At 44.8% G+C, this 13,827-nt stretch overlaps 1 protein-coding gene across 1 annotated transcript; it reads left to right on the top strand.

The window, feature by feature from the left end:
- The first annotated feature begins 3,907 nt into the window (after positions 1 to 3,907).
- LOC134536203 (zinc finger protein 792-like) lies at positions 3,908 to 13,218 on the top strand. Its single transcript, XM_063375856.1, has 9 exons — positions 3,908 to 4,128; positions 4,888 to 5,115; positions 5,719 to 5,803; positions 6,350 to 6,519; positions 7,179 to 7,534; positions 9,371 to 9,568; positions 10,525 to 10,692; positions 11,512 to 11,704; positions 12,603 to 13,218. The coding sequence occupies exons 1-9, from the start codon at positions 3,997 to 3,999 to the stop codon at positions 13,122 to 13,124; spliced, it is 2,052 nt and encodes a 683-aa protein (XP_063231926.1). The 5' UTR covers positions 3,908 to 3,996; the 3' UTR covers positions 13,125 to 13,218.
- The last annotated feature ends 609 nt before the right edge of the window (positions 13,219 to 13,827 follow it).

Below are 13,827 nucleotides of genomic sequence, written 5' to 3'. Positions count from 1 at the left end.
ACTTAATCAGTAAAACGTAAACAGCAAAAGCAAATCGTTCTCAAGTAACGTATAACAAAAATTCCGTATTCACAGTTCACAGGTTGGAAATGCTCTGATTTTTTTTATATATTCCTAATAGCAATTGTTTTTTTTTCCTGTACATCTATATTGTCACGATTTACTGCGGGTTCGTAAAGGATAGCCCAATTAAAGATTTTTATCACACAGTTTTAATGATGGCCACTACTTATGTCACTTACATTTAATATTATAAAATTGCCAAATAATCAATTGCACTTAAAAATGTTGCTTCCTCCAGTCACTCGTTTCTCACAATCCACACGCCTCGCTGGGCCGCACCTCTGGCGCAACTCTCGCCGCAGCACCCCTCGTGGTCCTCCGACGCAGGACTCCGCCGCCGCCGTCGCACTTCCCCTTCACCGAGATCCCACTCGACGCCTCGCTCGGAACTTCGCTCGGGACTCCGCCGCACCCGCGGCACTATCGCCCGGAAACTTCGCCGCGGGAAAACTCCCGACTCCACTCACTCACTCACTCCCTGCCCTCAACCTTCGTCCAAAGTCTTTGCCACTCTGCCGCACCCGCGGCACTATCGCCCCGGAAGCTCCGCCGCGGGAAGGCTGCCGCCTGAAATTTTACTCAACTCTCAGACTCCCTGCCCTGACGTCCTCGGGGATATATATATAGGCCCCGGAGCAATTCCAGAACTCACGAGAGCGGCCGGGGCCAGTCGTGTCATTCCGAGCTGTCCCGACGGCAGAAATCTCTCGAAAACACGTGTCGGTGACTCGCGTAACTCCGCAGCTGGCAGGTTTCGAATGTCAAACTAACAGCGCCGCGCGGGGAGCTGAGGTCTGGAGGGAGGGGAAGCGGTGACCCAGGTGCGCACTGCACATTTCATGTTACGGCGGCATGTGATGCAGCCCAGCTAGCTCTGCACCTGCGCGTGACGTGGCCTTGCTAACGTTCGTAACAATATGTTAAAATACTCTTCTAATGGTTTTCACAGCACATGCCAAAAACATAATCCTGTAACATCCCCAACATGACAAAAACAACACCACATCCATTAAGAAGTAAGGTAATAGTTAAGTCAGCCCACAAAAAGTGAATCCCAATAGCACATCAGAAACATAATGTGGGTATTATTAATGATGTAGTAACGTAAAAAAATATATATTTTGTGAAATCATTATTGCTTAAGTTAATTTTATTGTTCTTTTGATAGATATTACTTAAAATAAACTCAATTGGATAACCACCTCAGTAGTATAGATGACTATACACCTGATGGTGATAATATGCCGTGGCATTTTAAACATATGATATAAATAGTAATGCAATATTTTACTTAATTAACCGTCGTGTCATGTCCACCAGTTTGGCCTCGGCTGGTATGATAGCACAAGCCCCAAGTGCGCCACCCATCCTACATAATCTAAGGGGAGGTAAGTTAGTTCGCCACCCGCCCCTAGATGGCAGACAAAGGGGAATGTAAATTAAGGAAACTTTGTCTACCTGCCCAGCCTAATTCAGGACAAATATGTAAATACCCAGTGTTGGATCAAGAAGCCTTTAAATTATACAAGTGAATGTAAATAGTATTGTAATTCGAATATGTATGCACAGGAAGGGTAAATATGTGCCCTCCCTGATGAATATGTACATACATTGTATATTTACTCTGGCTGAGCTAAGCCAGGCAGAAAGCTCTTCCCAGTATTTCTGGGTAAATACAAGTGGTAAAATACTTGAGCAGTATTATTTAAACAGCGTCTTCTCTGGAGGGTACTGCTCCTCCTTCCTATCCCTCCCTGCTCTAGGGCAGCGACCCCTGTTCGGGGACCGCTCCTGCTCTCTCCCTGCACTTGAGCAGCGACCCTTGCTTGAGGACTGCTCCTGCTCCTCCCCTCTGCCCGACCTCCCCCTGCTCTTGGGCAGCGACCCCTGTTCGGGGACCGCTCCCGCTCTCTCCCTGCTCTTGGGCAGCGACCCCTGCTTGAGGACTGCTCCTGCTCCTCCCCTCTGCCCGACCTCCCCCTGCTCTTGGGCAGCGACCCCTGTTCGGGGACCGCTCCCGCTCTCTCCCTGCTCTTGTGCAGTGACCCCTGCTTGAGGACTGCTCCTGCTCTTGGGCAGCGACCCCTGTTTGGGGACCGCTCCCGCTCTCTCCCTGCTCTTGGGCAGCGACCCCTGCTTGAGGACTGCTCCTGCTCCTGCTCCTCCCCTCTGCCCGACCTCCCCCTGCTCTTGGGCAGCGACCCCTGTTCGGGGACCGCTCCCACTCTCTCCCTGCTCTTGGGCAGTGACCCCTGCTTGAGGACTGCTCCTGCTCCTCCCCTCTACCCGACCTCCCCCTGCTCTTGGGCAGCGACCCCTGTTCGGGGACCGCTCCCGCTCTCTCCCTGCTCTTGGGCAGCGACCCCTGCTTGAGGACTGCTCCTGCTCCTCCCCTCTGCCCGACCTCCCCCTGCTCTTGGGCAGCGACCCCTGTTCGGGGACCGCTCCCGCTCCTCCCCTCTGCCCCTCCATACCACAGAAGCCTGGGACAAGTCAGTCGGTTGTCAGGGAATTGTATTTTCGGTCACTAGATTAAATTTCATTTCAACTAGTGGCCTAGAGTTCAAACATTAATTAGAATTAGAAAGACTTTGCATGCTGCTTATTTATACAAATTCTTTCTAAGACAATAAACATAATTTACTCATGTCGTTCAAGTATTAGGTCTGTATGGTCATGATTTAACTTATGGTAGGTTTCCATCTCTCCCAGGCGAAATTAGGTGTACCATTATGGTAGTTTTCCAGTGTGGCAGTCTTCCATCGCCCCCGTCAAAACTGGAGGAAAAATGCCATAATTGAAAACTACCATATTTTTATTTTTACAAATTGTGGTTATAAATATATAGTGCCGCTTCCTATAACCCATTTTTGGAAGCATTTGTTTCTATTAGTTCGCGATCTGTTGAGTTGATTTATGACTGGAACTACAGAAAGTAACCGTAAAATGCGTTATCTGTAGCCTTTTAAGTTAACCTAAGAAACAGCTAGGGCGTTAATAGTACTACCTAGCGACGTTCTCTATACACTACTTTGAGAGCGAAGCAGCTGTACTCATTCCATGGAGTGTATAAGAAAATATGGCAGAATTACCCACCGTCCTTTGGGGGTATGGCAGTTTTCCATTATGGTACTTTTCCATCTTTTTGAAGAGGCCAGGCGGAACAAAACCATTACCGTAGTATTCCGATATGGTAGTCTTCTGCGCTCCCCAATAATATTTATGTAGAATGGGAACATTGACGAATTCGTCATTATGCTCCTTCAAACACTTCTTCATACTGCCCCAAATATCAAAGTGTTTTTATAATAATGTGTAAAAAATAATATACTATTTCAACACAATAAACATAGAACTTTGCTGCTATAAGTTGACTGGAGAAATTCTGATTTCGTCATCCCACCCACATTACCCTAACAGCTGATTTTGATAATTATACTGACCAAAATAAAGCTATAAATATTCTGTGTGCAGAAGCGGCAGCAGACAAAAATCAATGTTATGAATCCCAAAACTTGTCGCATTAACTATATTTGAAAATATTATTAAATAATATGCAAACAGATTTACTGTGTTATTATTAGAGTTAATTATTTTAGAATAAGTCACAACGTCTCTTTTATGTAATTTGGTACTTTGGTAACAAAATGGACTTTAAATGCGTTATTTTTTTATTATCTGAAAACCCTAAATGTAAAATCTACGTGATGATTATGATTAGACTAAATTAGTATGAAAGAATTTTTGGTTGTATTGATCTATTGCACATGTGTATGGTGGTGCACTCTATGAATTGTAAGTGACTATAAGAAAAATAAGTAAACTATACAGACTCTATTTTTTTTTTAACTTGGAATGAAATGTGTTTGTGTGTTTTGTATTTTTGTGTATCAACATGAGTGTCAAAATAAAGCTTAAAAGTGAATAATTGTTATGTTAAATATGGGTAGTTTAAAATTATGTCGCCTTTGTGCTCTTGAAAGAGAATGTTTCGTCAAAATCTATGAAGATGAGGGGCAGAAGCTGAACCTAGCAACAAAAATCACACAATGTTTACAAATATGGGTAAGCCAAAATTAATTTCAGTGCTTACGAACAAGTGTTGATACCCCGAAATCAACTTGTTTTTAATTTTCGGGTGTCTGTGAAATTTTAACTATTAGCATTTCCACGTTTTATTAGTTGTAAATTGGGTGATATTTAAAATTTTTATTGGTTATATAAATCCCACCATTAATGACAATGTTATTTTTTAAAATAATTTTAAAAGAAGAAGCATTCTAATTTGTTAATCACTATAAATAATTCTGTTTTTTTTTATGCAAAACATAATCAAATAATATTGTAACATTCATTCAGGTATTACACATCCTCACTACATAAATGCAGATACATTAAGTTAAAGCTAATGAAATTATGCAGATCAAAGATAAAGATATCAATAATCTATAAAATGATGTATCTATCTACCTAGTTTAAACTAAGCACTATACTATATCTTAGCTGCTAAGCAAGTCTTTAAGCAACAGTCAACAAAGGTTATGTTGAAATAACTGTACCTAATTCTTATTTGACACATAAGTACACCGCCAAACGAGTAGACTTTTTTTAAACTTCAAAACTTTTTGTGATTTGATTATGAAAACTACTTAGTAAATGATATTTTGCAGAACTTATAGTGCAATAATACATTTTTAAAGCTAGCAGATCTGAAAATTTTTTATTCCTATAAAGTAGCTTGAACGTTTTGCTATTGCTACAGTTAATTTTAGGCTGAGGTGGATTGCAGCCAGGACTGTAGCGTGGCGTGTTGCTTGCCCGCAGCTGTATCCAGAGGACCCGCTGCCCAAGTTGGTGTGCATGGATTGCTGCTCCAAGCTGAATCACTACTTTGACTTCTTTGAGACGACGTCTCGGGCCCAACTGTCGCTGCAGGTGATGTTCGACCGCAAGGCACCGGGGCAGGAGCCCAAGAAGGAGCTGGAGGGGGAGCAACCGGCCGCCCGCCCCGCCGAGTCCTCGCCCCGGCCGGCCAGGGCGCCGCCCGTCATAGTGAGTTACAGTTGAGGTCGAGCTCTGCGTCTGCTCATCATCGGCCAGGCGGGGGTGAACCCAGGAGCCTTCAGACTTCCGAACCAGGGCTAGGGGTCTGACCCTAGGGCTAGAGGTCCGAACCTGGCCACCTGGAGGACTGCAATGGATCAATGAAGAAAAGGAAAAGCAGTTGGTGGACGGAGGATGTACCCCAAGTAAACCAGCTTGCCATGGCAACTTTCGATTAGTGAAAAAAAAAAAAAATTATTTTTGCACTAGGTGCGGTACAACCATTCACTGTCAAGTTTCTTGAAGTCCAGATTACGAGAGAGGTATGGGTTGAGAAATCGAACCAGCAGTTTCATGGAGAGTGTATATGAGGAAAATAGGGGAGGGGGTTTGGGAAACTTCTCTCCGAGGAAGCCAGCCGCAAAACAGGTCTTGTGGATGGAACCCATCCACGACAACGCATGCTCTGTGCCGACATCTCCGGGATCTGTCGTGAATTGCCGTGGTGGTGATAATGGCTGATTGTGGAGGATGCACTGTAGAGCATGCCTTCGATGTGTCGTGTGTGCGCAGGAAGCTGAGTGCCTCTGACGCATCAATGTGTGTGCGCAGGAAGCAGCTCCGGGTGAAGCGACGGGCCCTCCGGAATTTCTGGAGTGTGTGCTGGCGGACAAGGAGGCAGCGGCCAATCAGAACGGTCAGTATCTCCTTGTGGGTGTTCTCCGGCCTCTCTGGATGCAATATGGCTGGTCATGGATCGTGTTGTGTTGTGTGTTATCTCCACAGTGTACACCTGCACCTCGAAGTAACAACCCTAATTCATTCCAGGAAAACGAGTGCTAATCCAATACGTTTATTCCATACCAATGCATGTAAATCAAAACAACTGGTTTCCAAACCACTGAAGTGTGTCTGTGAACTATCATTTTTGATTGATACACTGCTACTGTTAAAATCAATTTACAGCACAGAATTATAAAAAAAAAAATTATTTGAATGGGAAAGAGCGCTACTATGAATACTATACTACTGTGATGCATGAACTCATGCCCTAATTGATTAGTGTCGTCACTTCTAAAATGCGCAAATCAAACAGTCTTATATTGAGGACCGGGTGTAGCCATATATTAAACATCTCTTGATCTTGCCTCATCATCATCAACATTTAGAAATGGGTTGTCAGTTATTGAAGCAAGTGCTTGCGGGCTGTGGAGGCGTGCGAGCGCGGTGGATCGGTGTGCAGGCGCGGACGGGTCGTCGCGCCGCAAGCGCCGGGTGCCGGTGAAGCGCATGCAGCGGGCCGGAGCGCGGCGCCGGGAGCGCGCCAAGGCGGAGCGCAAGGGCAAGGAGCGCGAACGACGCGACAGGCAGGAGGAAGCAGAGCTGCAGCAGCAGGCGCTCCTCCAAGTCAAGGTGTGGTGTTCTTCTGTTTCGTCGTAGTGAACACACGTTTATAAATTAACATTATAATTGTGTTCAAAATGTTAGAACGTAAAACTGCCTAGAAAGCCTACAGGCCATTATAAATAGAGATACTAACATTGTTAAACATAAATTATTATTTTAACTTAAATGAATTTAATTTTACTACAGTTATGCTTATCAACCATAAGTATAAGGTAACTTTAATTTTTGAATACTAATTTTAAGTGTTATTTTATCTTACGTGTCATCATTACTAAGTATTTACCTGTTAATGCTTTTATGTAGAACTAAAGATTTCTTCTGTGTTAGGTAGTTATGAACAAGTTTGATGGCGTTTGTGTGTGAGGTGGGAGCTCAGCATAGAGGCGCGCGTGTGTGAGGTGGGAGCTCAGCATTGAGGCGCGCGTGTGTGGTGGGAGCTCAGCGTAGAGGCGCATGTGTGAGGTGGGAGCTTAGCGTAGAGGCGTGCGTGTGTGAGGTGGGAGCTGAGCGTAGAGGCGCGTGTGTGTGAGGTGGGAGCTCAGCGTAGAGGCATGCGTGTGTGAGGTGGGAGCTGAGCGTAGAGGCGCGTGTGTGTGAGGTTGGAGCTCAGCGTAGAGACGCGTGTGTGAGGTGGGAGCTGAGCACAGAGGCGTGCGTGCTGGCAGGAGGAGGAGGTGAAGCAGGAGGGGCCGACGGGCGACGCGGAGGCGGACGCCAGCTTCCCGGACGACTGCGCGGAGGACCTGCTGGACGAGCTGGGCGACGCCTGGGACGACGGGCCGGGCCCCGAGGAGGAGGAGGCCAAGCCGGCCGGCAAGCCCAAGCCCGTACTGGATGGCTACGTGTGGCAGTGCACCAACTGCCCCGGCGTGCTGCCCACGCTGCAGGAGCTGCGCGTCCACCACCACACGCAGCACAACCAGCCGCCCAACTTCAAGTGCGTGCAGTGCGCCAAGGTGTACACGCGCTACCGCAGCTTCGCCCGCCACGTCAAGCTGCACCGCAACCCCAAGAAGTTCAGGTGCGTGGCGCGCCCTCCCTCGTCCCTCGTCTCCGTGCGAGCAGGCTCGTCGCTCTGGACCCGCGGAGTCTTTAATATTCGTTTGCATTCCGGGTATAACACTTACTTTGAGTAGGGTAAACTAGATCAGTCAAGTGGACGGTCAAGGTATACTTTTCCTGTTTATTAAATATTTTTTTAATTTTACAAAAAAAAAATTGCTGCAGAGCAAATAAATTAATATTTATGTTCTATTTGTAATGTAAATTTTATATTTTGGTCAGAGAAAGTCGGTAAAATCTGGTTTAAAGGACTGGGGAACCACCGAAGGAGGTAACTCGTGTGAATAAATTGTTAATAATAATACCTTCTTAACCTGATTAGGTCTTACACCCCTAATATTTAAACCATAAATAAAAAATATTTGTTGTTTTGAATAAGCCTCGAACCAAATTTTTGAGAACAGATCTTGTGATCATGTTAAAAATTTTATATTAAGTGTTGACATCTGCCAGTTAGTTTTTTCAGCATTCATTATTGTTGCCACAAGAGTGCTATTAAATATATCAATATTTCCAGTAAAATTATTAGCGTAAATACACGTCCCCACAGATATCAGAGATATCAGCCAGCAAATATTTTATTTGTGGATTAACTATGAAATACGGGAGTGTAATGATTTAATGAGGTGTGTTGAGTTCTTGGTTGAGGAAGGCTCATCTATAGAGACAAGATTTTATGACTTTGTTTTTAGTCCAATTTCTTTTTAAAACAGAGGATTTCAATGTTATTGTATTTATTTTTTATTAAAGCTGTTTTGTAATACTTAACTCCACCAATGTAGGGGTAAAATTTTTATGCTGCATTTTTACGGTAAAATAGTTTTTAATAAAGTGGTGTAAAGCAGTTACATTCAAAGCAATAAAAATAAGTTAGTGAGCATTTATGGTTAAGTATTTATTTAATAAAATCAATTTATCAAATCAAATGAAATTAATATTTTTTTGATCCATTCACTAAATTACACTTTTTGTCTGAAAATAATTTGCTTTCCTTGAATTTCAAATTTAAAGATTGCTTTTTTTTTATTATTTGAATTAAGTTTTTGTTAAATGCTGTATAATTCCATGATATAACTTGCATTTCGGTGTTGGGGGGTTGCTTTGACGTGCTTTTCGGTGTTATTTCAGTTTTATCGTAAATTTCTAAAAAAAAATTGTCCCTACTCGTGGATGACATGTTCATACGGGCCTCGCGGTAAGGGGGAGGGGGTCGGAAAAAATCACGAAATTATCACAAGGGGGGAGGGGGGGTGTAGAGAGATATCACATGTATTTATTTTTTCGCCCGATTTCTACTAAACCGAAAAGCGACGCGTGACCTTGACTCGCCGTAGCCAGGCGACAATATCCACACCCGCCGCAACATGAACCACCCGGCTCAGCTTGCCAGTCGCCAGTAAGACTGTGATTCTGGCGCTGAATACATGCGTAAATCACATATAACTATAAGCCTTTCCTTTATCATTTTTATGCCAGTTAGAATAAACCTGCAACCTTAATGTGTGTCTGGACATTTTTATCGCTGTGCTTAATTTTCCAGAATTAAATTAGATTATACCTATATTTAATTAATTAATCTGAATTTTTTTAAAATATTTTGTACCAAAAAAAATACATGTGATTTATTTTGAGGGGGGGGGGGGGGGGGGTAGTCTAAAACCTCACCACAAATCACTAGGGGGGAGGAAGGGGGGGTTAAAAATTTGCTAAAAAAAACATCACGTGATCAATGGACGACCCCTAACGAGACGAGGCGACCGTCTGCAGTCTGTAGCGTGTGGCGTGCTCCCGCCAGGTGCGAGGAGTGCGGCAAGTGCTTCTCCCAGAAGACGGTGCTGCAGTCGCACAGCACGGTGCACACGGACGCGCGCCCGCACGTCTGCCCGCAGTGCGGCAAGGCCTTCAAGCAGTTCAGCTCGCTGTACCTGCACTCCAAGTGCCACCTGCCGGACCAGGCCAAGCCCAAGTTCCCCTGCGACATCTGCAACAAGGAGTGAGTGGTCCTCGCACCCTGCGTGCTTCAGTCGGGAGACAAAACTTCAATGAATAATGTAACACTTCTAATTTAAAAAACTTTATTTTTTTTATGACACAATGGGTAGGGACACCGTATTTTCTTGAACTACGAAATTTGCGCAAAAATGTTGTTAACAAAATTCTAACAGTATTGATGAAACACGAAGTTTGGCCTGAAATACAGCTGTTATCACGAGATGTTTGACGCCGTTTCTGAAAACGTCATGCTGTTGGTCATAGATTTTGTAACACAAGAAAACAAATTACAATAATGGGAGTTTTTTCAGTATCTCGAACGTAGTATTTTTTTTTCAACCACAGTGCAAATCGGTATTATTTATGAACGCCTCAAACGCGATTCTTTGGCCTTTGTCCATGCTCTTTGTGCTGTGCCTACATGTAGTTATACATCTTTATTATATCTTTCGTTATTTCCATCTTAGACAATTTTTAAAAAAAAAGAAAGTAAAATAAAACATTCTAAATTATTTTTTGAAAATTTATTTCTTCATAAGTACCAAAAGTTCTTAAGTTTCAGTTTACAGCATAGGGGAGAGTAATTTATATTGACCTACCACCTCAGTATTTCTACCAAATGACACTAATTTGTTTACTGGCAACAAAAAAAGGGGTGACCGTCGTTCCACTAACACACTGCCATTTTGCATCAACATTGGACAGATATTACGACTGTCATAGAAAACATAGCCTCATAGCTGTGATTTTTGTTTCAAAACAGGCTTGAATTGTTTGAGTGCTGGAAATCGACTGAAACAGCCAGACAGTCATTAGTGTGGCCCTTCAATTGGTTGTCTGGTTTGGAAACAAACCAGGACTGACTTGATAGAGGCACTCTGCTGTTCCTGCAAGTTGTGTGTGTGCCCTGTGAGAGTAGTTTTACGTTCAGCGCTGAGAGGTGGTTGGTGCGTGCAGCTTCGCGACGAAGCACACGTTGGAGACGCACCGCAAGATCCACACGGGCGAGCGCAACTTCATCTGCGACATCTGCGGGAAGAGCTTCATCGCCAAGGGCAGCCTGGACTACCACATCCTGACGCACTCCGGCGAGAAGCCACACCACTGCCCCGTCTGCGGCAAGGGGTGAGCTCCCCGCCTCGCGTCGTCGCTTCCGCGCTTTCTTTTTGTTGAAATCATGCATGTCTACTCCATATTTATAAAATATTCCATTTTATAAACTATACGTAAATTTAGTAAGAATTATCTCCATCGCGATATTACCAACATTTATTTTGCAGTTCAATCAGTTGGTTTATTCCGTTTTTTGTAGTGGCAGCCATACTCCGAATAAATCAAGTTTTTGTTCCTATCTAACTTTATCGTATTGGTGATATATTTATTTATGATGCATTAAATTTAAGAACGTTTTTAAAACATAGGAATTTTAAGTGTGATATGTACGGCTGGCACACGTAGCTAAGAAATGATGCTAGTTCTAAGTATTTGGACTACGAAAAGTGAAAAGGGTACTTGTGGATTTTTTAGGTTAAGGCAAACACTTTTATTTGTCATTAATATTTGCTGCAAATTAACAAGCCTATTGTGAATGTGCAGAAACACAGATCGACAAAAAAATCGGCAAAATCGACTTCTGCCGATCCATACCGGCACAGCTCTAGTGTAAGTGTGTTGATTCATGTTGGAGTGCAGTGCTTTCTTTGAAAATAGTTCAACAACAATTTCGGCACGTGGACGTCGTGTTTGCTACCGGAATAAAATAGGTGACCAGGAAAAAGTAATTTACCACTCAACGTTTCTGGAAATACGTATTCCCGTATTTCCGGTAAAAATGGGGATCCGCCCGGTCCTGCAAGTGAGTGAATAGTTCCCAGAGCAGAGCTACCAGTGCTTGGCCGAAGGTGTGGGAAGGTGGCGAGCCCTGAGAGGCACGTGCGCGCGCAGGTTCAAGACGGCGCGGCTGCTGGGCAAGCACGCCACGCTGCACACGGGCATCAAGCCGCACCAGTGCGACGTGTGCGGCAAGCAGTTCCGGGAGCGCGGCGCGCTGCGCGAGCACAACCGCATCCACACGGGTGCCATGCCCTACACCTGCGAGTTCTGCGGCAAGAACTTCCGCTTCAAGGGCATCCTCACCGTGAGTACCGCTCCCTCGCGCCCTGCCCAGGGTTTCAGGAGCATGTACCTACATTAGCTGTGGTTTGTGCATCACGTGTACATGGCTGGGCAGTGTATGTCAGGTACTAGGGCTCTAGTATTTAGAAAAGCAAATTTCGTGATTAAAAATCAAAATAATGAATTTTTTTATGTATCGTCATTGAAAATTAAAACACAAGTTTAGTAATAATAAGTACATTTCCGCACAAATATGTGATCAACTGCTTCAGAAATTTTTATTAAGACACTTCAAATGTGTACATTAAACAATACTACTACATATATTGATGAGAGTAAGTTAAACAAAAATCTGGAACTTATCACATTCAACAATAAAAAAAAATGCAATGTCAAGAGTTTCAAAATCATTAAACATGTACATTTTCTTGTAAGTTTCTCCATAGGCCTTTACCCATGACTGCATGGTGACAGCTAGAGACTGCTTTTATTCAATTTACTTTGAAATACCATAGAAACTAAGTAATGTTTTTTTTTTTTTTTAACTCGTTCATGACATTTTAGGATTTTTTTCATTAAAAACCTAAACTAAAGATGAAATGAATTGCATATTTTGATTGCTTTAATGAGGTTAATTGCAGTTAATTTGGCTGCATTTCGAGTTTTGTAATGTTATTGACTTCCATTTCAGTGTTTGGCGGTGAAGTGACTTATTTTCGCTGTTACTTCAGTCTTATCGTTATTCATCTTATTTTCTTGCCTGTAATTATTTTTTATAAAACTCTGAAACTAAAAAATGACCTAAAGCCAACATAGCAAGTAAGACTAAACCCTAAGTTTTAAAGTTGTGGTACTGTGCTCTACTGAAATGGGATGGGTGTGTGCTGCGTGAGAGTGCGTGACCCGACCACGCTGCGCAGGTGCACAGACGGCAGCACACGGGCGAGCGGCCGTACGCCTGCACAGACTGCCGTCGGGAGTTCACCAACTGGGCCAACTACAACAAGCACATGAAGCGACGCCACCGCGGGGACGCGGACGGCGCGGCGGGGGGGGCGCGCGCGGCCGCTCGGGCAGCGTACCAGCCGCCCGCCCCCGGCGCGGTGCTGCGCCAGCAGCTGGAGGCCAGCGTGTACCTGCAGCACCCGGGCGACGGGGGCGTGTACGCACCCCACCTCGCCCCCGGCCACGTGTCTGCCGCGGCCAAGGTGTTCCACGGCCCCCCGCCGCCGCCCAAGATGGCCGTGTCGCTGGGCGCCGTGTACCAGGACAACGGCCAGGACTCGGAGCGCGCGGCGGGCCTGGTGGGGTCCTACCACGTGCCCCAGTACACGCCCTCCGGCCTGCCCATGGGCAGCATGGGCTACTACATCCCGCCCATCCAGCACTCGGACCAGGGCCCCATGGACATCCTCCCGCACCGCATGGGCGCCAACCAATAGCACACCTCCCCGCGTGTCGCGTTCGGCTCCTCCGCCTCACGCTCCTCGTGCGCAGCTTTCCCGTGAAGGCGAGAGAGCGTATGAACACACGTACACACAGACTGGTACGTTCAGCCACTGAAGAAAATATTAACTGTGTAGATGCACTGTCACGACATGTGGAAATACACATTTTTCTTCTTTCTGTGTCGATCTGGAAGTACCAACCTGTGGGTTTGTGTGTTGTTCTCTTTGTGTAGTAACTGGTACCGTTGCGGCGTGTTGCCGGATGGGGGGGAGCCATTGCCCGCTCTCACGCGAGCGCGCACATGCAGCTTGCCAATGAACAGTGACCCATATCGAGACATATCGCTCTACTGCAAGCTACCTATGTCGTAGTTGTCAACGCCATGTTGTTATTTTTTGGAGGTGTGTCTTATGTAACAAAACAAATTTATTTTTTTGAAATCTGTGTTTTATGTTTTAATGCCGGAATTCACTCGAAGGTTTATTTTTTTGCTCACTGACTTTCACAGTTTCCAAAACTGTGAATGAGTGGTTGGCAGGTTGTGTGTGGCGTGTCGTAGTGAGAGAGGTCTGCTGTGTAGCAGCGTGTATCTACAGTTCCTGTGTCGGTGAGCTTGTCTTCCCCAGATGTGTAGTCAAGGTGCACTCTCTTACTACATTTCTTCCAAGGCTACACTTTTATACACATGACATAATT

This window comes from Bacillus rossius, chromosome 10 (assembly GCF_032445375.1).
Source record: "Bacillus rossius redtenbacheri isolate Brsri chromosome 10, Brsri_v3, whole genome shotgun sequence".
NCBI classification, from domain to species: Eukaryota; Metazoa; Arthropoda; class Insecta; order Phasmatodea; family Bacillidae; genus Bacillus; species Bacillus rossius.
The sequence above is the reverse complement of the archived record's forward strand: the minus strand, read 5'-3'. Positions and strand labels throughout refer to the sequence as shown.

Coding starts and splice junctions, on each gene's coding strand:
- LOC134536203 (XM_063375856.1), top strand. CDS start 3,997: ATGTTAAATATGGGTAGTTTAAAATTATGTCGCCTTTGTGCTCTTGAA. Junction 4,129..4,887: donor CACAATGTTTACAAATATGG/GTAAGCCAAAAT, acceptor GCTTGCCCGCAG/CTGTATCCAGAGGACCCGCT. Junction 5,116..5,718: donor CCAGGGCGCCGCCCGTCATA/GTGAGTTACAGT, acceptor GTGTGTGCGCAG/GAAGCAGCTCCGGGTGAAGC.